The following is a 26,773-nucleotide window of genomic DNA, read 5'->3' on the forward strand; positions in this document are numbered from 1 at the left end:
AAATTTCATTTTGCTTTACACAATTCAAAATAGAATTTACCTCTGGTGGAGTTAAAAGGGAGAAAGGGAATGGTTTAGAAAAGGAATAGGGAGACAGTAATCTTCTAGTTCTCGAGTTGGGTGGTACGTATATATGTATGTATATACACGTACTAATATAAGTATGTTGTGTTCATTTATATACTCATAATTTCATTTTATATCAAATTCTACACGAAGAAAACTTTCCATCTTGTTAGATGCAGCCCACCATAGCAAGGAGTAAGGAACTTTGGGTCTGTTACCTTGCTCATTTAACTATATTTTTAAGGATAGGGCATCACAGCATAAAATCTGATATTTTTTTCAACTGTTACTTCACGCTTTATCTATTCTCAATTATAGTTAATATACGCAGCCTACTAATGACAGTCAATTGCCCTGCAACCTGTGTAAAGAAATGATGTATTTTTATCAGGTGGGGAATGGGCTTCCTAGCCCAGGAAGCCCAGAGAATACGAATTTATTAGTACATAGAGCAGGGGTTGACAAACTACAGCCTGTGCTTATAGACAACACTTTACTGGAATACAGCCACACTAATTTTTGTAAGAATCACCTATGCCTGCTTTCAAGCAACAATGGCAGAGTTGAGTAGTTTCAACAGAGGCCATATGGCCTGCAAAGCCTAAAATATTTACTTTACGACCCTTTACACAGAAAGTTTACTAACTCTTGATCTAAGGCACCATCCAGGGCAAAGAGTAAGCTTTCTAGTCCACTTGGCAGGTAAAACTTCCTTTAGGAATTGGGGTCCATCAGGCTACCTTAGCTCACTAACCATTAGTCTCACCTAACTAATCCCTCTTATTCCAATATCAAATTCACAGAGATGCGATTTTCCATGCCACACCAAGCAGTGATTCCACTTTTCACTGTGTATTAGTTAAAGAACTGGCTTTCTGATTTAAGCTTCAACCTCTCATGAAGGGGGGTAGCTTGGATCAGTCTTTTGGAGATCATCACCTCTGACGTACAAAAGATATAAGTCAAGTTTCTAGACCTGCAAAGCTTAGGACTTACTTCTGAAATATGGAGACCCCGCGAGGGTATCCATCCTATGAAGCCCTAGCTGGGTCAACAGCCTCCCTCAAAGATACCCCTGTGACACCTCACTCTATCCTAACCATGACGCTACCAAAACCCAAGGAACGAGTACACATCGTTCCTTAACATCAGACACAGAAATCCCACACGACCATCACAAAGAGACTCAACATTCCATATACAGTAGCTGTGTCAGAGGACTGACACGTTTTCATGAGATAAGCACTTCCTCTCCTCAAGTGTCTGATGCGACACGAATGTTTTTAAAAATCATCAAAAGAAAGTTAACATCAAAATCAACATTTTGGAAATGCTTCAAGAATAAATCATAAGCTACCTGTCAGACTCTGTACTTTATTCTAAGAAGTGTTAGTCCAGTTGGAAAGATGCCATTCCCACTCAACTGATCTGCATCAAGATCTCATTTCTTACCTGGCTGGGGCAGAGCTTCTCTTCAGCAGCTGTGGAATATTGACGTGTGTCTTCCTTTGCTCCCTCACAGGGGTCTCTTACACTCTCCTCCTGGTCCCCTCCATCTCTGAAGACCTTTTGCTCCATGCTGTTGGCTTTCACTTCCCTATCCAAGATCCCAGAAGCCACAGAACCTTCTGCTGTGGGGTCCACCAGCCCACACCGCCCAGGCTCACCCCCATGGTCCAAGGTCTCAGGGGTTTCTTCGCGACAACTTTCCACAGGAGTCCTCTGCAGCTCCAAGGGCACTGCCCTACTCTGACTTATACGAGAGCTTGAGGCTCCAGGTTTTACATCTGGAATCGCACTTGGCTCAGGGTCAGCATGAAGCTCTTTGGAGACACTCACTGGGAGTTCAGAGTATAATTCCTGCACCTCGGCAGACATGGAGGAATCGAGTGGAACGGGCTGGGTCTCTACGCCGGATGACAGCATGGGGGCAGATGCAGATATGGAGTCAAGTCTTTTACACCAAACGGCTCACCCTGACACAAATCAAAGGAAGGGATAAAAGTTTAAAACCTTGCACGGTAGTAGAAAGCTGTCTCAGCTTAAACTGGCTAAAACAAAGGCAAAAAATTCTAACTCAAATGCCAACATTATCTGGCACCAAAAAATTCTCTGTAAGAGACTGAGTTTGAGGAAAATAAATACCTTAAACCTTTAATAGACATGTCTAATTTCAATGCAAATACTGCCTTGTGAACAATTCTTAGTATAAATCTGGATTTAAGTGAGATCTCATCAAATGTAGATGAGAATAAGACATGTCTAAGTCCAAGGATAGACCCAATGTAAATAAGAAAATAAAGATTGTTTTTGAATTGTTTTCAGGTTGTGAACCTTGCGCGTTTTGTTCGCTGCTATATCCCTGTTGCCTGGAATAGTTGTTTCACACATAGAAGGTACTCAGAAAATATTTGCTGAATTAACATATACTGAGGGACTCTGAAGAATTCGATTCACTGACTTTTCTTCATTAAGAATTCTCTTTGGAAGAAGATATAGAGAAAAGTGCTCACTAAACACCTGAGCTGTGTCTACGCAGGCTGGCACCCAACACGACTAAATCAGCTCTTGGGCAAATCCCTCCTGACTTCAACTCAGCACCTCGAGATTTTCCAAGTGCCTTCACAGACACCACTCATTTGATTCTCATAACAACCCAGTGAGCTAAGCAGGGCGGCTGTTGTCTTCCTCTTACAGGTTCTAACACCACACCTGAAGAGGGTAAAGGTGACCTGCCTAAAACATTACATGGTTAACTGAGGGATGGAGGGGGGACACCCAGGGCTTCCACTGTGTTGGTCATGTTTCACTTCTCACATTGGGTAATGGGAACATGGGTTATTTGCTAAAATGTACATATTTAAGTAGTTCATGATACTGTATTATTAAAGTAATCAAAACAAACACACACAGATTGGGAATGGTACACCCAAAACCAGGGTCTCCTGGCCGGTAACTTTTCCATTTTAGTCTACCAAACGCGTGTGGTTTCCACCACAAAATCCACTTGACCTGACCAAGGCGGAAATGATAACCAAATGAGATACTGCACACTTTCGTTCTTGATGTTTTCCTTAACCCTAAACAGGAGGAGAGAGAAGATGAGAAATCTTTGGAATCTCCGAGTTCATATCAAGAATTTATCGGAAGTACCGACAGCAGATTCCTTTGGCCGAAATGTACATAGGAAAGGATGTTTCAGATGTACTCTCACCACTTCCTAATGTCCATCTTTCTCCAAAATAAACATGTTACATACAAGTAATACCCAGAGCTTGCTACTGAACTGTTTTGACTGTTAGGCTGTCTCACCGTCTCTCCACCGACCACGATCAGATTTTTAAGCATGAGGGACTCTCCGAGACACCACGTAACTCCCTCCTTACGACCCAGCGGCCCTGGGCCCTGTCTGTTTGTACCCTGATTATAGGGGAAAGTCCACCGATGCCGCTTACACAAAGGCACACGCTCTGCCTCCCCCGTCAATGAGCAGCCCGCTCCTTGAGCACTCCTGGGTTGACGACTGTTCCTCCTTGACAGAAGGTCCCCTACACTGGCTTGTGCTGTCTTGACTGGAGCTGGGGCTGAGGAAGGGCAGATGACAGGCCCTCTCATTCCAGACCATTCTGCCCTCCTCCTGGTTTTCCAACCTGTGGTGGCTGGTTTACTCACGTCCCTATGCTCTCATCTGCTGAGCGAGCGCCTTAGTGTTTTCAAGGAACCCTACTCAAAGGTGAAAGGACATAACGCAATACACTAACTTAAATACGAATACTAGAAATTACAGGAAAGCTGACTGCTGGTCCATAAGGTTGAGGTAACACAGGAGGGCTGGTGAAGAAACTTGAATCCAAAGGAGAAGCAAGGAGAGATGCACTGGCGTGCAAAGGAGTGAGGTGAGACTCACAGGGGACTTTCATAAACCGTGCTGACAAAGGCATTCTTTCTGGAGCTAGTCTTCCCCTTTCTCCTCTAGCTCCTGGATTTCTAGGGGTACTTTAGATTTTAAGCCATTTTGTGTGTGTGTGTGTGTGTATACCTGGGGATTAAGGGATAAAGTGAAATTGCTATTTGATACCCCCGCTCCCAAAAGGCTGGAAGTGCTCCATTTTAATTTGGTTCAGTTTCCCTTTCCCATCGACAGATAACAATCCAGCTTTTAGTTGTCACACCACATATGCACCAAAAGAGTAACTGCAGGAAAGACTACTGTAGAAGAGAAGGTGGAGACGAGCTCCGTGGGTCTCCCTGCCTGCCAGGGTGCGGGTGTTCTCAAGTTCAACCCTCGATACACCTCCCTTCCCAGGATTCACTTTTTTGATGACCTCACCTTTTCGTGCAGCTTCTCTGCTAACAGGATGACTCAAAACTGTCCCTTTAAGCACAGAGTAACCACATGATCCAGCGACTCCACTCTGAGGAACATGTGCAAAAACCACATGCCCACACAAAAACTTGTACACGGATGTTCACCGCAGAACTGTTCACAAGAGCCAAAAAGTGGAAACAAATCAAAATGTCCATCAACTGATGAACGGATCAACAAAATGTGGTCTATCCACACAATGGAGTATTACTTAACTATGAAAAGAAATGATGTGCTGATTCATGACACAACATGGATGAACCTTGAAAACCTTATGTAAGTAAAAGAAGCCAGGCACAAAAGACCACGAAAGATCTCACTTACACGAAATGTACAGAGCAGGCAAATCTGGAGTCAGAAAGTGGATTAGTGACCACTTACTGCTGGAAGAGTTGGAGAAACAGGGAGTGGCTGATGGACAGTTTTTCCTTTGGGGGCAATAAAAGTGTTCTAAAATTGATTGTGGTGATGGCTGCACAACTCAAACTATGCCAAACACTACTGAATTGTACAATTTAAGTTGATGAATTACAAGTTATATGAATTACATCTTAATACAGCTGATTTTTTTTAAAAGAAAGAAATCTGTCCCTAGCCCCAACTTTTTCTCAAGCTGTGACCTACGTTTCACTCACAAGGATGGCACCCCCCCCCAAACGTAACAAGCCTAAAATAGAACCCATTCAACGCAGTGAATAATCGAGTATTGCTACATGCAAGCAGCTATGAGAAACAGGATGAGTAAGAGGCTCTCGGTAGCATTATATGCTTATTTTTGATCCCACTGCCTCTCTTAGTAATGGCACCCGTTACCCCAGAGCTCAGACTTGAATCCTCAGACGTAATCATGTCTGACCATCCACATGCCGTTCAATTAGCGCTTGTACCAACGGTCCCAACTCCAGCTGTGTCTCTAACAAATCTCACTCCTTTCCAACCCCACAGTCCTAACTCAAGATTTTGTTCTGAACACAAAATCACGCACAAATACATGCTTCCTAAGCAGATGCTTATCACAAAGAGGCAATGTTGATAATCACATAAAATGGCTCAAAATATTCCTCAGGAGAAACAGTGCCATTACCTTTCCTACACCTCCATCTATGTTGTAAACTGGTGTGGACCAAAACAGAATTGTAAAGCTTGGTCACCAAAAGATAACTTCCAATATACAAAAGCCAAACGCCACAAAACTACCATCTCTTGATACGTTTGTTTGGTAGAGACATAATTATAAGACTTTTCAACCTGTAAAACAACTAGGCACGTCTGCTGTCGAAGCAAAACAGACACTCCCTCCTTTTTGCAGCGTGATTCTGGTCCTCAAGTTTCTCAGCAGTATGTGAAGTGGAGTCACCAAGAACAGCTAAGTGCCTCAGCTGGAACCCTCAGAGGTGAAGTCATATTTAGATGCAAGCCTAGAGCAGCAGTTTACAATTATTCTCAACTCACTAGCTCGCATCACTAAACTGTCCTCTCAACTTTCTCCCTCTATCAAGACATTGGTAATGCCACAAGACTGCAGAAACAACAGAATTCTACCATTCAAGTTCTTTAAATTTCTGAATGCAATGGAGCAATTAAAAATGATGGTACAGAAATATACCTCTCCATAGAAAGCTGCCTGAGATGTCTTATCAAGCTAGATAAATATTAGGATTCTTTTATTTTGGAAAAATATATATCCATATAGGAAAATTGTTTTAAATACTATAAGCCAGATATTAACAGTGTTACCCTGGGTGATGGGACCATGGATAACTTATCTGCATGCTGTACTTTTTTTTTTTTAAACAATGAGCATCTATCACACGTGTTAAAATTTTTTTAAAACGTTATATCTCAAGATCCAAATATGAAGCAATAAAGAATAACCGGTAAGTATATTATCCCTTTATCAGTATCTTTCCAAATGTCAGCTCTCTCCCTCAATCATAAAAGTTTTTACACTAAAGTGTTAAATAAACTTGAAGTAAGCGGAAAGAGTAACACATGCTTATAAAATGTAGACAGGGATTTATGTCTTAATCCTTACTAATGATTTATAACCAAGCTACTGGGTGAAGACACAGATAACTACCTAGTTTGAGGTGTAAGCAGAAAATAACCCATAAATTCACAAACAACTCTCTCCTGCTGCTATTAGCTTGTCATATTTACCATTAACACAAATAAGAATTACATTGTTTAGGGGATGGATTTATCCCAGGGGTGGGGATGGGGGTGAAGACTAACGTTTATAAGGAGTATGCAGTATAATTATTCCAATAAAAGAAGAAAGCCCTTTGAATTGAGAATTATCATCTCCCAGTCTTTCTGCTTCAAATGCAGAATCAGTGCTGGGAAGCAGTCTAGTTGTTGGTCTCCAAGCTGGGAGATCAGGGTCCCTATCCTGCCTCTCGCTTACTAGCTGCACGGCCTTGAGTGTGTCACTGAACTTTCCTGGGCTTGTTTTTCACATGTAAAATGGACAAATTCAACAAAATAATCGCAAAACATTGTGTTACCCGTAAAAATCCCAAGACTCTAAATAACTTTTCTATTCCAGTTTGTTTCAGCACAGCAGACCTACAGACACCAACAAAAGTGGTACAGAGCTCAGACTAATCCCCACTGCAAGTACTCAAGGGCAAACGAGGTAATTTAAGAACACTTTACATACGAAAAAGATAGAAAGCTGTTCTTCAGTGTGTCTTCAGGCAATCTGGAAGTGTTAATTCCCATCCCACCAAATAACAAAAGCCAAGGGGAGGATGGGGAAACTACGAATGAAAGATTAACATTGTAGCTCTCAGCCTCATTAGAATACATTTTATAATACTAAAAACCTGACAAAGGGGCAACTTTCGTCATTCAAACATGCCCCAAAACAAAAGTTCTGGGGGTACAAAGTTTACAGCAGTAAGCAAAAGAAGAAAAAAAACCAAACAAAGAAAACAACAGAACAGAAAGCCATGTGCCCCAATAATCCCATCTGATGGTCTCTCTTCCCTTTAATTCCAAAAGCAAAGGGGCTGCTCTTAACCAAACGAAGCAGTTAATAACACTAGGCACTACCACACTTGTGACAAGGGACAATACTCACAATAACGATCAGGCCCTCAGAAGTTCACCACACTCCTTTCACCTTGAGAAAGGGGCTTTCTTTTCCAAAGATTCGGACACTGTAGCCAATCCCTCCCTGAGGGAATTCGGAGAAGGGGGCCTCTTCTTGAGTAACAGATAAAGAAGAATCTTTGAAGAAGATCTCTAGACAAACTGAAAGTGGGGCAGGGAAGTCCATATACCGAACAGGGCCTGGCTCTTCCCCACGGAGTGCACAAGAAATCTCAATAGCATCAAGCACGGCTTCCCCCGTTCCTCCCTTTATCAGCATGCAGAAAAAGGATCCCTCTGTCTCCACATGGGGAGTGAAACAGTGAAAATGCTCCTGATTTCTACTGACAAAGAGTCTGCATAAAAGATTTTCATTCCTTTTTCAAAGGAAGGGGAGAAAAGAAACCATCTGTGCCACTCCAAATATACAGCAGGAAAGCGTCCTTCTCTCATAGGTCTAGAGTCTTATTTTTCTTGGGAGAGCAAGAGAAAGAAGTTGGAATCTCCATCTTGGGTGTAGGGGGGTGTGCACATCAGATAGAAGGAAGCTTTTTCGTCACTAGAGCAAGTAGGGGGAGTGGGAGAGGGCATCTCTAACCAGTCGGGAAGGAGTGATAGCTTCTGTGGACAAAGGAAAGGTTGGCTTCTCCTATCAGGTCTCCCTCTTGGAGTACAGACCTGCTTCCAAAAGCAGTCTTTTTTGCAGATTATTCTAACTGAGGCCCTCTTTGTTAATTTGGGAAGTGTGGTCGGATCTAAGACAGTACAAGTGTCTCTCTGCCCCGGGGAAATGCCTCCTCAGAAAGTGATGGGGGTGGGGAGGGATGAGAGGAAGAGACATGCATAGAAAAATCTGTGTTTCTCTGTGGAAGATACTAGTTTCCTTTAAAAAAAAAATTAAGTAACAGTAATAGCAACAGTTTTCCAAAAGGTTACTATGTACTAAGCACTTACACAAAATTTCCTTTAGCCCTTAGGACAATTCTTTGAAGAGAGTACCCAAATTAGAGATGGGAGGACTGACAAAAGGTTAAGAAATGAGTCAAGGTCACAAAGGTGGGAAGTGGGACACACGCGGGCTTGCATCCATCACACTTCAAACGCCACGCTCTTCACTGTGCGAGGGAAAAGAGCTCCAGGCACACCAAGAAGCTCGGGGGCGGAGAAGCGAGGCTCCCTCTGTGGACACGACTGGGGGAGGGGAGAAAGGCTGACTAACACCATAAAGTAAATTCAGGGTCTTCCTCCCTCTGTATCAGGGTAAAGATAAAAAATAAAGAAGGGAAGATAAATCTATCTTTTACAGGGAAGGAAGAGCCCCCTGTCACTTTTAGGCAACTTGAGTCTTCCTCTCCACCTGGGGGGCGCTGACCAAATCGAGAGCGATCTTATCCCTCCTGAAAATAAGTTCAGAATCGCCCTCTCGCACCCCGGGAGCGAGTCTCCCTCTGCTGACAAGAGCGCCGCAGCCGGAGAAGCGCGTTCGCCCACGACGAGGGGCGTCGCCCGCCCCGAGGAGAGAAGTTGGGGGTCCCCCGCCGTATCGAGGTCGAAGAGGAATCGTTCTCCCCCGCCGGAGCCATGACTCGGAGAAGCCGTTTTCCCCTCGCGACGCGGGGCCTGGTCTCCTCCCTCTCCCCGGGTCGCTCCGCGCCCGCAGCGCAGCCTGCGTTCCCTTCGGCGCCCCGAGAGGGCGGGGTGCCCGGGCTCCCCTTCAGCCTGCACCGCCCGGCGAAGGGTCCACTCAGACTGGAGTGCGGCGGGGCGGCTACGCCCGAAGCCTTCCCGCCCCCGGCCTCTTACCCTCAGGTCGGCTCCGCGGCCCGCGCTCGCCCCGCCAGCCCAGCCTCTGCAGCCACTGCCCCGTAGCCTCCAAGTCTACCTGAGCCTGCGGAGCCGAGAGCCCGGGGACGCTCCGGCCGCCGCCGCCTCTTCGTCTCTATGGTCGCCCCGCACTTCCTCATCCGGGGCCCGAGCTAGCCATGCGGACTCGCCCAGGTCCCGCCCCCGCACTGCGCGCGCGCTCTCCTGGGGCGGCTCTTCCCGCGTGGAGCCTCCCGCCCTCGGCTAGCTCCAGCGGCCTCTGCCCCGCCCCTGCGGCCAGGACTCTTAAAGGGGAACACATCTTTTGACTCCGCTCCTGCTGAGCTTCAGGTCCAGTGTCTGACTCCACTGAGACCACTCTGGTCCAGTCTCTTTTCTGGCCCGAACGGCTGCAACTCTCCGGGCCTCCCGGCTTCTACCCTGGCAGCCCAAGATATCTTTTTATACCTGGAATCAGTATTTTAGATCATGTCACTCCCCTGATAAATCTCCTTTCTGGCATCTTGTTTTAATTTCTTCATAGCTTTAACAGTAGCCAAAATTGCCATTTCATGTTTATCGACTTGTTTATCATCTGTCCCTCGCGCCCTTGTCTGTTTTGTTCATCATTCTTTGCTCAGCACCTAGAGCAGTGTCCTGCACAAGCAGGCACTCAACAGATATTTGAAGGAAGGAAAAGAACGTTTATTCAAGAGGGAATTGAGACGGTCCAGAGAATGCAATCAATCCCCAAATCACACAGCCCTGTATTAAACAGAAATCTGTTGTCTCTTGGAGCTTATCAACTTGGCTGAGTAGAGAGCTAGAGGTTTGGTGGTTTGTGGGAGATTTTAACTTTCTCCTCTCTAATCAACGTATCCTTGAACCAGTCAACATGTGGACCATTTTATCTAAGACAGTGGTTTTCCCAGCTTTAGTTAGGGCTGGAGATATACACACCTAAAGGCCAACCCTATTGTTTACAGCCTGTAAGTCCATCCATCGTCTATATACATACACAGTTCACATACAGGCTACCACAGATGCTATTGGGATGAATTAACTAGAAATTCACTTTAGAACATTTCTACACTTATAGTAGCCAAGTCCTCAAGTTCTTTCTCAGGCAACTATGTGCCTATAGAAGAGGATCTGAGAAACTCAGTATTACTGGTTTGTCTTTTCCCTCAGGATCTAATATTACTGCACAGCACCATTATTGATCTCGTCTTTAGAAATGTGATATTTTGTTCAACATGGATTTTTTGTATTCTTTTTTTAAAAACAAAAATCACATTATTTACATTGCTGAGTTTTTTGGGACCCCCTTAGCATTTTGTGCTCTAAATAAGGCAAGTGTCTCATTAGCCCCACCTACCACACCCTAGTCCCAGTCTTGCTCCTAGCTCTGTGTTAAGCACAAAGGGACCCCAAAGAAGCATCATATATATATAATTCAATCCCCTAAAAGTCGAGAAGAGCCAATTTCCTGACAAATTCCATGCTTTTGGTGACATTTACTTGGCACTTTAAGTTCTTCTAATTTCAAAGACTTAACATGTCCCTCACCTTGCTTGGCCCTCAAACACCTTGTGAAGGAGGAAGAACACGTACTTTTTATTCCCATCTGTCAGGGGAGAAATTTGAGGAAAGAGAAGTATCCTGTGCAAAGCCACACAGCTAAAAACAGGCAATCCTCCATGTGGTTGTAGCACAGTGATTGTACATTGTAGAACAAAGGCCATTGGCTCTCCAGTCTGGGAGCTACCCCCTCCAGCCTTCCCTAACCCCTAACTTTGACCAGCTTTAGACTTTTTTGGCCACATGGCTTGTGGGATCTTAGTTCCCTCACCAGGGACTGAACCCATGCCCTCGGCAGTGAGATCATGGAGTCCTAACCACTGGACCACCAGGGAATTCCCTAGGCAATTTTTTAAAATCTCAAAACTCGTCAAGGTTTTTTACAAATTTTTGCCAAATTAAAAAGTGAAATATTTGTATTTCCAAGATACGACACACCAATCTCTCAGGAGACGGAATCAAATTCCCCTGAGGGCCAGGGACAGCGAGTCCCCTAAACTCTGGGATGGAAGGACTTCAGCTACTGAAAAACAGCCTGGGGGATCTGGGTGTGCCCCCCGAATTGGCAACATAAACATGTATTTTATATTTAACATTTTATCCGTGACAGGTTTTGCAACTGTTGCAGTCTGCTTGATTACATGTTTTTCTTTACTATTAAAAAATTACAATTAGGTCTTCCCTGGTGGCGCAGTGGTTGAGAGTCCGCCTGCCGATGCAGGGGACATGGGTTCGTGCCCGGTCCGGGAAGATCCCACATGCCGCGGAGCGGCTGGGCCCGTGAGCCATGGCTGCTGAGCCTGCGCGTCCGGAGCCTGTGCTCCACAACGGGAAAGGCCACAACAGTGAGAGCCCCGCGTACCGCAAAAATAAATAAATAAAAAAATAAAAAATTGCAATTATTTAAGAGTTAACTTCCGAATCGAATCTTTCACTCACTCCCTACTCCTTCTGTGGTATGTGATGCTTTTTTTATTTCAACATTCAGAAAATTTCTGAAAACGGTTGGTCAATTAGATGGAGCTGGCAACTTGCCAGCAGCCCTTGGCCAGCTTCAGGCACTGCCCACACAGCTCTGATTTTTAACTCGAGAAGAGAAAGATGTCCCAACAGATAAAGGCTTAGGCTGAACCCTTGGGTGAGACACGAGGTTGCTGGTTAAACGCTCAGCCTTCGGAGCCAAGTTGGACTCCACTGGGTCAAGATCTGTCCTTGAAGGAGTTTCGTGTCCTCAGCCTGTTCCCCTGTCTGTGAAATGAGATAGTATATGCCACCTAAAAGAGATGTGACGATTACATAAGAATGTCTGTGACAGCTCTGGTAGCTATTGTTAACAACCAGAGAAGCACGGAACACCACTTGGGGTTTGGAAGGATTTGAAAAGCCCCTCAAGTGGATACTTCCCAGCAGGGGCCATCGCACGTGCTTAGCCCTTTGCATTTTACAAAAGTTCTCCCAGAAACTCTATTTTGTGCCTCTCAGTAGCCCTGAGAGGCCTGGTGAGGGTCCATAACATCGTTTACAGATCCGGGGACATTCGCCCGAGTTTGCCCTGTTGAGGAAATCACTAGGTCGGAAGAGAACCGCTTGTGCTCGGATCTATTTCGGAACGTCTGGAGGAAAAGGACTTCCTTTCCCGGACGACGGCCCTCAGGCTCGGGAGCGGGAAACGCTGGTGGGCAGCCCGACCTACAGGCCTCACGCGAGGCCCCGCCCCCGGCACGAGCCCCGGATGGGGAAGTGGCGCGGACACCGAGACGAGGCGGAGGCCCGGCCAGAGCGGCCCAGGGCGGGTGGGCGGGAAGGGGGCGGTGCCCCGGGGCGGAGCCACCGGAGCCGCGCGGCTTCTCAGGTGAGCGCTTGGTGGCCGGGGCGGGGCGGCTGGCGCCTGCAGCTCTGGCTCGGGATCTGCACAGGCTCTGCGGGCGTAGGCGGGGCGTCCCGAGGAGGCGCGGGGGCCCTGGCCAGGGTCCGGACCCCGGAACCCCGGCCTCAAGCGGGAAGGGGCTCCGGAGCTGCGGGTGAGTGGAGCTGCCCGCCCGGGGCCCGGGTTTGGGGAGCAGGAGGAAAGGGGCCGGGGCCCAGGTTCGAAACCTGGCCCCACCCCCAACCCCCTGTGTGACCTTAGGCAAGTCTCTCTCCGTCTCTGAGCCTCCGTGGCTTCAGCTATGAAATGGGGGTGGAGGGTGCGGGGAGGAACCACTGAGAGTTTGTGCAGATGGAGGTTTGGGTAATGAGCCTTCCTCTGTTTACACTCTTCTTGCCCAGGACATCGATGGCGAAACGTGAGCAGTGGGAATGCCTCTCTGTCTCAGAGACCTTGGGCAAGTCCCTTGCGCTGGCTCTCACTTTCCTCATCTACAGATTGTGTGCCTAATCTCTTTTAAGATCTCTTTAATATTTGGGTGTTATTGGTTTATATAGAGGCAAGGTAATGAATGCCTCATTCACTCCAAGTTTTCCCTTTAGGGTGTGATAAAATATCTTCTTGGAGGTTGGACTAGACCCTGGCCCGAATTCCCTTTCGTTTCCAGATTCACTGGTTCTGTTTGTTCAACGTCCCTCCTGGTAATTGGAGGAGTGATTTCATCGGAGAGTTGGTGCCACCTCTCAGCTGAGCAAGGGCAGTATTTTCACTGCCCTGAAATCAAAGAGCAGTTGCAAAGAAAAGTCTGACATTCCAGCCTTTTTGTTTGTGTTTCACTGGCAGGGAGGCAAGATGATTTCTCTCCCCCAAGCTTGGAACAGCTGAAGGAAACAACAGTACAAGATGAGAACAACAAAGGTCTACAAACTTGTCATCCACAAGAAGGGCTTTGGGGGCAGTGGTCAGTATTGATTGGTCTTAGGGGGGTTGCGTAAGTTGGCCGAGGTTCTGATGTGTCCGGTGCCTTGAAATTTTCAAACTGACTCGTGACAATCGAGGCTAAGCAGGTAGCTTAACTGAGTGAAGCAGCAAGTGATACTGTAGTGGGGAGAGTAGCAGGCCCCTTCTAGAAGCATTTGCATCCTGCATTTTAACAAACTTTGTGAATATTGCTAGCTTACTACTCTTTATTTGTTTTTGTTTTTTAAATGTTTTTATTAATGTATAGTTAATTTACAGTGTTGTGTTTCAGATATATAGCAAAGTGATTCAGATATATAGATATATATACCTATATATAGATTTTTTTTTAGATATTCTTTTCCATTACAGGTTATTACAAGATATTGAATATAGTTCTCTGTGCTAGGTCCTTGTTGATTTGTTTGTATCTTTTTATTACTTATTTACTGTGTATGTTCTGCAAAATTCCAGTATGCACTGGTTTGGCAGATAAGAGAAACTTATGTTTAATGAAAGAAGTAGTGGATGTGCATAAGACAGGTATGATCAAAGCATGAACCTTTGCCTGGCTCTGAAGCACGGTGAGATGGGGCAGGACACAGCATCTTGTCCTGTGTTAAACATGAATCCGGGTATCAGCTCTGCCTCTAACTTTCCCTGTGACCTCAGGCAAGCCCCTAGTTTACCTTAACTACAAATTCCAGCTCTTTAGAATAATTTCTCCATTTCTCTTAGCACCTTGAGTCTATAAACCTGTAGAATAGGAAAGCACCTACTCATATGATTTTTTTTTCTTTCGTAAAGGAATAAATTTCCCTCTGTCCTAACAACCTTATTTACTTCAGAAATTAGAATTAACAACACAGTGAGTGTTTTTAAAATTGTATTTTAGTATGTATTTGCTCCTGTGTTATATATGTATAAGCCACCCAAAGGCCAGGACTGCCAAAAAGGGAAAATAATAGTTTCTATATCATAAGGTCTTACGGGAATAAAGTAAAATGATGTATGTATAGTATTTAGTAGAGTACCAGGCTCCTTCTACCTGCTTAATAAATGTAACCATTGTAATTACCAGGAAGGATATACTAAGCATTGCTATATTTAAAACACTATTTCTGCTAAAACCACAGTCTGTTGTTAACACTGTACTTTGTATGCAGCTGAAGCTGCCTAAACGTTTGTGGAGCAGAATTGAACGCACAACAGAAATAACTTTTGACAGAGGAGGGAAAGATACAAGGCTACAGTATATACAGTGTATATACAATGTATGCGAGTCTTCTTTTTCACGTGTACAAGACAAAGGTAGCTCTGTGCTGTACCCAGTCTGCTGCAGGACTATAAAGAAAAATAAATAAATAAAATACATCCAGCAATATTACTCAGTCATAAAAAAGAATGAAATACTGCCATTTGTAGCAACATGGATGGAAGTAGAGAATATTATGCTTAGTGAAATAAGTTAGACAAAGACAAATACTATATTATATCACTTATGTGTGAAATCTAAAAAATAATACAAATGAATGTACATGTAAAACAGAAACAGGGCTTCCCTGGTGGCGCAGTCGTTAAGGATCCACCTGCCAATGCAGGGAACAGGGCTTTGACCCCTGGTCCGGGAAGATCCCACATGCTGCGGTGCAACTAAGCCCATGCGCTACAACTACTGAGCCTGTGCTCTAGACCCCAAGAGCCACAACTGCTGAGCCCGCGTGCCACAACTACTGAAGCCTGCACACCTAGAGCCTGTGCTCCGCAACAAGAGAAGCCAACGCGATGAGAAGCCCACGCCTGCAAGGAAGAGTAGCCCCCACTCACCACAACTAGAGAAAGCTTGCACGCAGCAACAAAGACCCAATGCAGCCATAAATAAATAAATAAATAAATTTATTAAAAAAAACAAACAGAAACAGACTCACAGACATAGAAAACAAACCTGTGGTTACTGAAGTGGGGAGGGACAATTAGGTGTATGGGATTAACAGATATAAACTACTATATATAGATAAGCAACAAGGATATACTACATAGCACAGGGAATACACTTGTTATCTTGTAATAACCTATAATGGAATATATTCTGCAAAAATACTGAATCACTAGGCTGAACAACTGAAAACTAACACAATATTGTAAATCAACTGTATTTCTATGAGTAAAGTAAAAATCAAATTTAAAAAATACATCCAAAAAAAAAAATACATCCAACAAGTATTTATTAAGTACATACCTGTACCAAACATAAAGATTTTGAATATGACAAGGTCCCTTCTCCCTACGGAGCTTTCAGCTTGATGAGACAGACATGCGAAAAGGAAATGATAAAATGGAGCAGGAAGGAATATGTGTTCAGGGAGCTTAATTCAGACTGTGGAAGTTAGGGGAAGACTTCATAGAGGATTTGGTATACATCTGTCAATGGAAACAATATACAAAAAAAGCAACTGTGGGATTAACCCAGTACTTCGCTTTCCTAGGCTGAATTTTTGTTGGGTCTGATTATATTTGAAATCTGGACATACTTATTTGTCATGGTTTTAGCATAACTGAAGGCCATGTCTTTCCCTAAAAGCTAAAACAGAAAAAAAAAAAAAAACACCCTATCTTTATGATCCTGAGTTTGTTATATTTGAAAGAATTCTCCCCCACCCCCAGTGGGGGGCAGGGGTAGATAAACATATGAAATCACATTCTCCTTATATTTTAAGGGTCTCATTGGACTCTAATGTGAACTGATATATGAAGTTTTCCCCTGATCAGGTGCTGCCCTCCAAAGTCCAGGCTGTTTTCTCTGGCTTGATTTTCATGTGTGAGAGGTGGTTTGTTTAGGAACCCTGGACTAGTAACCAGTCCTGGTGTACTATTACTAGCTATCTACCCTTTGGCAAGTTGCTTTATCTCCTAGGTCATTTCCTTGCTTCTGCTAGATCCAAATATTTATTGTGAGGGTCACATTCAGACAGTATTTTTAGAAGTTCTGCGAACACTGTAAATAGAAAGGATTTTGCTGTATGTGGGACCCCGGCTGTTTTGTTCCTGGCATATGCCAGATACATGCTATTTGAGGGAGTCAAGGATTGCCGCAGAGACCTAATTCCCAAAGAAGAAGAGTTACCCTCTCCTTGGGAGCAGTGGGCTAGTAGGAAAAGCTCTGGAGACAAAGGTCCCCGAACACCGGCCCCCTCAACTACTCACTAGCTCTGGATTCCTGTGCAAATCCTTCAGTTGAGCTAAATCTCAATTTTAAATGGAACTTCATCTTGCGAGATGGGGTCATAATACCAAATGATGGGGTTGTAAGGACCCCGCGTGAAAACATACACAGCAACCTGCTGCCCAAGTGAGTTCTTTGCTGCCTGAGATGGCTGAATTGTCTTTCAGATGATGAGCTAGTCGTGAACCCCAAAGTGTTTCCTTACATCAAGCTTGGAGACATTGTGGAGATTGCTCACCCCAACGATGAGTACAGGTGAGCTTCCGACAGGAGCAGGGAACTAACTGGGCAGCCCTCTCTTTCCAGGTGATATTGTGTCTAAGGGGATTGAAGGGGAAGATGGCTCTTTGCCTTTGGATAAAAATGCTCCTACCCTCCAGGATTTGATAAACCAATCATCTTTTAAAAAGTGGTCCATTCTTTTTGTTTTTAAAGCTGAGATGACAACGCTGAACAATTCTGTAGCATTTATCCATTTCCTTTAATACAAGTGCAGGGTTTGTTTTCTAAGGGAACTTTCTCCAATTGTTGTGTTGCCGGTTAGAATATGTCCAGAGTGATCTGTTTGTGTTTTGTGGGTGGTGAAGAAAGCTGGTTAGTTACTGCTGACAACATCCCTTCTCTCTGTTGCTTTTCTTTTTTTCCCCAGCCCTCTGCTTTTGCAGGTCAAGTCACTTAAGGAGGATTTGCAGAAAGGTAAAAATTCCATCTCGCTTCTCTAAGATTTTTACACTTTACTGTTTGAGAAACTGTAAGAAACCCCTCTTCACAATCTCTGGGAATGAGGGCACAGTACTTCTCTCCTTATCAAATTGTGTTCCTGCTAAAAAAAAATATTGTCAGATATCAAAATTGCCAAGGAATCTCATTTGTTAGCATCTTGAGGGCACTGAAAAAACTATATTTAGAGTCAAGAGGACGGTTAATCTGAATAGGTGAAGCTTTACACTTAAAGATTGTTGGCAAAGCATGCTTTTCTCAATATTATATTTTCTTCACAAAATATTTAAGTACCTACTTTGGGTTGGGGCAGGGGAGGAACATATATTGTTGATTACCTGCCACTTGTGCAAGGCACTGTGCTGGGAGCTGTTTGTCATTTTTTTTTAAAAATTAATTTTTTTTTTTTTGCTGTGTTGGGTCATCGTTTCTGTGCGAGGGCTTTCTCTAGTTGTGGCAAGCGGGGGCCACTCCTCATCGCGGTGCGCGGGCCTCTCACTATTGCGGCCTCTCTTGTTGCGGAGCACAGGCTCCAGATGCGCAGGCTCAGTAGTTGTGGCTCACGGGCCTAGTTGCTCCGCGGCATGTGGGATCCTCCCAGATCAGGGCTCGAACCCGTGTCCCCTGCATTAGCAGGCAGATTCTCAAGCACTGCGCCACAAGGGAAACCCTGTTTGTCATTTATCTTTCTTGATTTTCCCACCAACTCTTGAGAGAGTGAGGAAGCTTTGTCTTACCGGTATGAGTGGGCTTGCCTGGAGTCAGTAAGTGAAGGAGCCAGAGCAGTGATTCTACTTATTCATTCTGGATCCAAATCCTTTCTTTTTTCCTCTAATGACTATACCGTACTGATCAAGGAACTAAAATGTTTATTGATAGCTAATAAAGTATTTCCTTAACTGGCACTTAAAAGAAAAGGAAAAACTTTTAATTTGCTCTAAAGGATTTTGGTGTCAACCACTTCTTTTGTTATTTTTTAACTTGTTGGGAAAACAGTCAGTAAAATCTAGACCCTGAGTGTCCTTCTTACTCTTACCTCATCTCCTGCCACCTGTTAAGTTTCCTACTTACCAGACTTAAGGGCTCATTGAAAAGTTTATTTCTTCCTTAACTACCCCTGCTACTTTCATTCCAAAAGAATGATTTCCTCTTCTGAATTTTCACAACCCTTCGAACTTTCTTATGTTGCTTCTTAATTTCTTTCCTTTCTCTCTCTCTGTCTGTCTCTATCTCTGTCTCTTTGTATTATTTGTTTGTCTCTCTCATTTTTTAATTGCTTGGGTTCAGGTCTTATTTCACCTGAAAAGCAGAGAACTCTCTAAGTTTTAAGCTGTTGAAGGCTGACAACATGTCTTGCCCTTGGCAAAGGATGTTGTTTGTTGAATGTCTGAGTAGTTATGGATTCAAATATATTTACCTGATCCAGGTTCCTTCTCCCGTTTCAGAAACTATCAGTGTGGACCAGACGGTGACTCAAGTGTTTCGGCTAAGACCTTATCAAGATGTGTATGTGAATGTCGTAGACCCTAAGGTGTGTCTTTGTTCTGGATTTGAATATCTTTTGAGGAATGATTAACACCCTTCCTCAAGATTAGGTCTCTAAGGAAATAATGAGTTACTTAAGTATAATGTTAGGCTATTAAATATGTGGTCATACATAGGTCATTTAGATTATAGGTAGAATGTAGGTTGCATTTAAAATCCTCACCCCTTTCTAAAAATCTTGTCCTAAAAAGATTCTGTATGTATATGTGTTTGTGAAGCTAAATGTAAAATTTTCTATAAAAATACTAACATTTCTTTATGTGTTCTTTTTTTTCTTTGAGAAATGATGCTATAAAATTAAGAGGTAAAAATCATTGTCCAAAAGATATTGTTGACATTATCTAGGGAAATAAAGCCCACAGTTCAATGTCGTGTTTGTGTGCCAGAATCAAGACTAAAACACAGAATCACTACTCTGGTGCCCTTTGCACTTAACCACACATGATACAGCAGCTATAGTATCTGTTGGAGACTTACCTGTCCTCCAAAGCCTTCTTGGGCAGGGTAAAATTCTGTTTGTCAGGGTTCTACTACTGAATGGTCTTCCAGTAGTTGTCCTTTTGTCAAAAGGTTTCTCCATGGTGAGTGAGTGTTATCTTAGACTATAAAGTATGGCAGAGAAAAGCAGAGACATATATTTGATTATCCCTTTTAGGATGTGACCCTTGACCTAGTGGAATTAACCTTTAAGGATCAATATATTGGCCGTGGGGATATGTGGCGACTGAAGAAAAGTTTGGTAAGATATTATTTTTTAAAAAGTGTGTTACTTTTTCCATTATGTTAATAATCCATGTCACCAGGGAGATGTAGATCTGGTATGGAGAAGAGTATAAAATCCTTTCTGATTCCAGCATCACAGACAATTACTGTAAACATGTTGTATGTCTCCTCCCATTCTCTTTTCATGGTTTTTATAAGCTTTGTTTTGCTTGTTTGTTATCAGAGAGTTTTAACTCTGCATTTTTGGTTTGAATGGGGAGAGTGTAATATTATTTTACATTTGAACTTTGGTTTTCAGGTTTTCACTTGATCTCTTTTGCTCCTCGCATCTCCTCTTGTGGACAGGCATTTATTATCCTGAATTTATAGATGTGAAAACTGAGATTGAGGAGTTAAGATGAGAAAGCTAGTAAGCAATTGACTCTGGGCTGGAACCCAGATCTTTTTAATTTTTTTTTAACATTTTTAAAAATTAACTTATTTATTTTGTTTATTTATCTTTGGCTGCATTGGGTCTTCGTTGCTGCACGCGGGCTTTCTCTAGTCGCGGCAAGCAGGGGCTACTTTTCATTGCGGTGCGCGGGCTTCTCATTGCGGTGGCTTCTTTTGTTGTGGAGCATGGGCTCGAAGCGTGTGGGCTTCAGTAGTTGTGGCACACAGGCTCAGTAGTTGTGGCTTGCGGGCTCTAGAGCGCAGGTTCAGTAGTTGTGGTGCACAGGCTCTTCCCGTACCAGGGCTCGAATCCGTGTCCCCTGCATTGGCAGGCGGATTCTTAACCACTGCGCCACCAGGGAAGTCCCTGGAACCCAGATCTTGTTCCTTCCAGGTTAGACTGCTTTTTTGCTTTACCCTCCTTCCATTTTCCTTGTGTATTTATTTATTTATTTATTTATTTGCGGTACGCGGGCCTCTCACTGTTGTGGCCTCTCCCGTTGTGGAGCACAGGCTTCAGCGGCCATGGCTCACGGGCCTAGCCACTCCGCGCATGTGGGATCTTCCCGGACCGGGGCACAAACCCGTGTCCCCTGCATCGGCAGGCGGACTCTCAACCACTGCGCCACCAGGGAAGCCCTTGTTTATTTATTTTTAATGGACATTTTCCGCTGAACATGATCAGTTCATCAGAATTGTGAGCTGCTGCTGAAAATTCTCCTTTTGGACTTTTTGGCTATTATGAAACAACAAATCATAGGTAGAATGTCCATACAGTGTATATTTTCAGAAAGAGATATCTTTGCTCATGTTTTATTTGGTGGGAGAAGGTTCCATTTTCTAAACTGAGAAATAAATGTTCCATATGTAAATGTACATATGTATGCAAGTGTGTGTGAACATAAGTATATTACTGAAGCTGGCCACTTATTACCCACTTGGTCTTTACTATTGTCTATACTTGCCAAACCCGTGAGAACCTACTGTTATACCTGCCCCAACACGTTTTCCTATGGGATAAATCTGTTACTCCCATGTTAATTGAACTTTGGGTTAATAGAAGAGATTCGAAAGCCAGGAGATGTTCTTTGTGACCTTTCATGGCCTTGATGTATTGTTGAATCTCTCTCTCTCTCTTTTCCCTTAGGTCAGCACATGTGCCTATATCACTCAGAAGGTGGAATTTGCTGGCATCAGGTAGATACTATGTCACTCTTGATTTATTAGCTTGTAACTGGGAATAGCATGTAGTGCAGTAACTGCTACATACAACCTTTGAGGCATGAGGACATCCTTATAATAAAATACACAATAGCTTAAAACGTTAGATTGTGGTAGCTAAAACAATCCAAAAGACCCCGAAATGCACTATAGTAGTTTTAAGATGGGTGGATGTTGCTGAAGCCGCCTTGTATTCTGAACAAAGGAGGGATAGACTCACAAGTTTAGAACTGGAAAAAGCCTTAGATGAACATATTTCATCAAACTTTCTTGTTTTACAGTTTAAGAAACAGGTTTGGAGACATAAAATGACTAGCACAATAGTTCCTGACTTGCTGCCTTTTTAGAGATATCACACTGCTCTTGATTTATTAAAATGATTTCTGTATTTCAGTTTGTGAAGAAGAGAGAAAAGGGGACTTTTTGAAACCCCCTCTAAATTCAAAAATCAAAATATCCACATAGTGAAGGCTTAACAGCACCAAAAAAGTGTGTTAGAAATATGTCCTTTTCCCTAGAGGAAACTGTGTCTTTCTTGAAATTTACTGTATATACTCAAGCATATTTACATCTGGTTGACTCACTTTTAATGTGAGATTGACCACTGGATTCTGGTGATGCAGCCTGGTCCCCTGTTATGAAATTCCCCATCAGGTTTTCACAGAATGGTTTCATCTGTTGATGATTATTGCAAGATGGTGATTTTCTAATTCAGCCATTCCTCCTACCTTTATTGTCCAGAATCCTTTTGTAAAGACCTTTCACCAGCAATGAGGGCTATTTGGTTAGTCTGAATTACTGATCCTGAAAGAAAGAAAGGATAAAAGATCCTTTTCTTTCCGAAAGGGGATGTTTTAGAAGTTGTTATAAGGTCAAAAATTCTTTGAAAAAATTTTAGCAACTAAAGCACAGTTCAAGAAGTGATGAAGTCTCAAGCAGAACAAGAAATGCAACCTATTTATGCCATCAAATACAAGCTGGTCTCTCCCAGGTGGTGGGCCAGGAGTCAGGAAACCTGTATTCCATCCTGCAGCACCAGTGGTTAGCAGGGTGATGCTGTACAGCTCAGGGAGTCTCTGCATCTGTTCCTCTGCAAAATGAAGTGGTAGGTTTAGGATCTTTTTCTGTAAAGGACCAGATAGTAAATATTTTAGACTTTGGGCCACGTGAGTCTCAGGTCTCTGTTGCAATTTTTTTTTTTTTTTAACATTTAAAAATGTAAAATCTACTCTTAGCTGTGGGCCGTACGAAAACAGGAGATGGGCTGGATTTGGTCTGCAGGCTACAGTTTGATGAGTCCTGGTTTAGAAACCCTCTCAGAATCCCTTTCATAATTAAATTCCTTGTTTCTCCATGTAAGTGCCTTCATACACCCTGACATAATGTCAGTTTTAGACTTTTCAAGATCTGTCCTAATATTTTGCTCATTCATGGTTAAATGTAAACCACAAAATCTTCTATCATTTTTCCAAAAAATTTATAGTCTTTCTACATTGAATCAAAAGTCACTTTCTTTTCCAAAAAAAAAAAAAGTGTTCTGGGCCTCATATGAGAAAATAAAATCAAATCATAATAAATTATTAGAGAATTTCCCTGTAATTTAGCCTTTTAATCTGGTAATTTAGTCAACAGTTAAGGACGTAGTTTTATTACCTTGAGACCCTACCTTTGAAATGTTATTTTTCCTTAAAGGTAAACATTTTGTTTTGCTCTCAGTAAATTCACAATGTATTCTTTAAAAAAAAAACAAAAAAACTTCAAAATCAGTATTTTAAAAAATTGAAGAAAAATTTTAAAGAAAAATATTGCACTAAAATCTATCTCCTAACAGCACTCTGCTTTTTTAAAATATTGAACTTAGATGAAATAAGTCAGACAGAGAAAGACAAATACTGTGTGATATCACTTATATGAGGAATCTAAAAAATACAACAAACTAGTGAATATAACAAAAAGGAAGCAGACTCACAGGTATAGAGAACAAACTAGTGGTTACCAGTGAGGAGAGGGAAGTGGGGAAGGGCATTATAGGCTGGGGGGGAGTGGGAGGTACAAACTATTAGGTGTAAAATAAGCTACAAGGATATATCATACAACGGGGGGAATATAGCCAATATTTTATAATAACTATAAATGGAGTATAACCTTTAAAAATTGTGAATCAGTATACTATATACCTGTAACATATAGTATTGTACAGCAACTATACTTCAGTAAAAAAATAAATATCTTTTAAAAATTGAACTTAGAAACCTAGTCTATTTGATCTTATTGTGAAGAGATACCATTTTCCCAGATATAATTTTGGAGATTACTGACTAGCTGCCTACTTTTTTTAACTTAAAAAAAATTTTTTTTGTTGTTTTTTTCTAACTCACACGCCAGAGGGAGCAACACTGAATAATTTCTGGCCCTGACTTCCCAGCTGTCCTGGGGCAGACAGATCTGTTTGAGAGTAATACTTAAAGCCCATTGGAACATCCAGTTTGGGTGTTTTCCTGCTAGATCTGCCCCACTGCAGAGGATCTTCTGGGATCTTCTCTGACTTGAGCTCTGATTCTATGGTGTCAAGTCTCAACACACCTGTCCTGATTATAGAATTAATACTGTCAAGTACCACTTGTTCAGCACATGCTATGTGTCAGACCTATGCTAAGTATTTTTACATACAGTGCTTGCTCATTGTAGACAATATGAAAAACAGAATAAAGAAGCAGGGGGAAAAGACATAATATTACATTACTGAATATTGACATAAAAATTTTTCAGCAAAATGGCCTTCATTGAATAGGGACCCTGTCCCTTTGTGCCCCCTGACTTCTTTCTTATCTTCTAATTTGATACTGCAGTGGATCTTGTTTATTTTGAAACTCATTGACTCAAAGCTGGGGTTAGCAAATTTGTTCATCAGTGCCTCTTAACTGTTTTTGTGACGTGTGCCCTTTTGAGGTTTGCCAGAAGGTACAATTCTGTGCTCAGGAAAGTTTGCATCATTTCAGAAGGTTCATGGGTTCCCCGAAGCCCTTCCTTAGACCCACATGTTGTCTGCAGACCCCCAAATTAAGAGCTCCTGTTGTACAGATTCAGCGTACTCTGAGAATTCTTTATGTTGTGTAATCTGTTCATGGCCCTCTGGAAATCTGTAACTGGCCAGGTCATTTGGGTGTAAATGATAGAGTAGAGAGAGACACCCCAAAGGCACCCCTGTTTCTTCTCGGTTTATGTAGGACTCGTAATAACGCGTGTGCCTCTCCTTTCAGGGCGCAGGCCGGGGAGTTGTGGGTCAAGAATGAGAAGGTCATGTGTGGTTATATAAGCGAAGATACCAGGGTAAGGGTGATAAAGTGCTTTTTTCGGTTTGTTTCCCCATGGTATTATGTCTGTAAGTTGTGAAATCAAAAAACAAAACAGAAACCAGCAAAAACTTGATCTCATGATCAAGCTGGTGACCAGCTACTATCTGCTCAGCTGGATAATATTGTAATATAGTTGGGGACTCCTGAAATTCTAGTGTTTTACAGTTGGATCTCTCCAGTTTGGGGTTGATCTTCATTTTCTTCCGTTTAATATCAGATGTAGAGATGGAACATCTAGCTTGCAGGTTTCTGTGCCCACTAATACATAGCGAAAGTTAAATTCAGTAAAAGATTGTGTTGGTAAACACGAAGAAAGACCTTTGCCAAGGAATCTCCTCCTGTGACTCTGTTCCAGTTGGAAAAATCCAAACTGAACAGCTGTGAACGTTACCCACGCTGGTGAAAGCACCTGTCTTCTCTTCCGTGTTCCTATCCCCCAGCCTCCCTTTGGTTCTCAACCCAGGGGTGATCCTGCCTCCCCAGGGGTCTTTTGACAAAGTCTGGAGACATCTTTGGTCGTCACAACTGGGGTTATGTGGAGGATGCTGCTGAACGCACTACAGTGTAAAGGACAGCCCTCCAGAGCAAAGGGTCACCTGGGCCCCAAGGGCAGTAACATTGTGCGGAACTGTCCTGTGCATTGTGGGGTGTTCAGCATCCCTGGCTTCTACTCACTAAGTGCTAGTAGCGCCCATCCCCACCCCTTGCAAGTCATAACCACCAGAAATGTCGCCAGACATTACCAGATGTCCCCTGGGCAAGCAAAATAGTTGAGAACTTGGGGCCATTTTTAGAGGTAACCACTATCTGAATTTTATTTTTGTAATTCCCTTGTTTACATAGTGATAATACATATGTATTTTACCCTACACAGTATATTATTTGTTTTGCTCACGTTTAAGTTTTATTAAAGTGGATTAAAATGTATTCTCTTCCCCCCCCCCCCCCCCACTTTAGCTATCTCGTTTGTACTCACTATATTTTTCATCATTGATTAGGAGTATATTTGTTGGGTCATAGGTTCTACTCTGTAAGGTAATGCCAAATTATTTTTCAAACTCTTTGGACCATTTTAAACTCCTAGTAGCCATATATAAAATCTTGTTTTTCACTTTTTACAACACCAGGTCTTAGATTTTGAAAGTTTTTGCCACTCTACTGGGCATACATTGGTATTTTACAGTGATCTTTCCCCCAGTTTTCTGGGAATTGACTCTTAAGTATGGCTTATAAAGACCATGATAAGTTGGCACATGCTTACCCACTGAGCGGCTTGTGGGATCTTAGTCCCCTGACCAGGGATTGAACCCCGGGGCCATGGCGGTGAGAGCGTCAAGTCCTAGCCACTGGACCACCAGGGAATTCCCCATTGAAGGATTTTAAGTGGGGGAATGATACCTGAATTACGCTTTTAAGAGATCACTTATTCATTCAGTTGGATTTTGTTGAACAAAACTCCCAAAGTGGGCTTCCCTGGTGGCGCAGTGGTTAAAGAATCCTCCTGCCAATGCAGAGGACACGGGTTTGAGCCCTGGTCCGGGAAGATCCCACATGCTGCGAAGCAACTAAGCCCGTGTACCACAAGTACTGAGCCTGCACTCTGGAGCCCGCAAGCCACAACTACTAAGCCCGCGCTCTGCAACAAGAAAAGCCACCGCAATGAGAAGCCCGAGCACCGCAACGAAGAGTAGCCCTCACTCGCCACAACTAGAGGAAGCCCGCATGCAGCAACCAAGACCCAATGCAGCCAAAAATAAATAAATTTATTAAAAAAAATAATACTGTATAAAAAAAATAAACTCCCAGAGTTACGG

General features: G+C 43.1%; 2 protein-coding genes across 21 annotated transcripts in view; one reads left to right on the forward strand and one right to left on the reverse strand.

Annotated features, from left to right (window-relative positions):
* PRR14L (proline rich 14 like) overlaps positions 1–9,482 on the reverse strand; it is a 64,106-nt gene extending 54,624 nt beyond the window's left edge. For 6 of the 11 annotated variants that reach the window (XR_002179373.3, XR_002179372.3, XR_012325263.1 and 3 more), the window contains exons 1-2: positions 9,332–9,479; positions 1,519–2,042 (exon numbers count right to left, since the gene is read on the reverse strand). Coding sequence is in view for 5 of the 11 variants with exons in the window: in XM_019950073.3 (XP_019805632.1) it covers positions 1,519–1,992 (474 nt within the window). In the remaining 6 variants the exon portion in view is untranslated. Of the gene's footprint in view, positions 1–1,518; positions 2,043–9,331 lie in introns of those variants that run through there. The other 5 variants (XM_019950074.3, XM_033837254.2, XM_073790316.1 and 2 more) reach the window with 4 other exon arrangements.
* A 3,293-nt stretch (positions 9,483–12,775) lies between these two features.
* Positions 12,776–26,773, forward strand: part of DEPDC5 (DEP domain containing 5, GATOR1 subcomplex subunit) — a 92,992-nt gene continuing 78,994 nt past the window's right edge. For 8 of the 10 annotated variants that reach the window (XM_073790324.1, XM_033837263.2, XM_033837261.2 and 5 more), the window contains exons 1-8: positions 12,776–12,933; positions 13,623–13,740; positions 17,130–17,217; positions 17,612–17,658; positions 19,128–19,213; positions 19,883–19,966; positions 21,530–21,579; positions 24,864–24,933. In XM_073790324.1, the coding sequence (XP_073646425.1) occupies positions 13,683–13,740; positions 17,130–17,217; positions 17,612–17,658; positions 19,128–19,213; positions 19,883–19,966; positions 21,530–21,579; positions 24,864–24,933 (483 nt within the window). In that variant the 5' untranslated portion in view covers positions 12,776–12,933; positions 13,623–13,682. Of the gene's footprint in view, positions 12,934–13,622; positions 13,741–17,129; positions 17,218–17,611; positions 17,659–19,127; positions 19,214–19,882; positions 19,967–21,529; positions 21,580–24,863; positions 24,934–26,773 lie in introns of those variants that run through there. The other 2 variants (XM_033837267.1, XM_033837269.2) reach the window with 2 other exon arrangements.

Source organism: Tursiops truncatus, chromosome 13, assembly GCF_011762595.2.
Source record: "Tursiops truncatus isolate mTurTru1 chromosome 13, mTurTru1.mat.Y, whole genome shotgun sequence".
Taxonomy (NCBI): Eukaryota; Metazoa; Chordata; class Mammalia; order Artiodactyla; family Delphinidae; genus Tursiops; species Tursiops truncatus.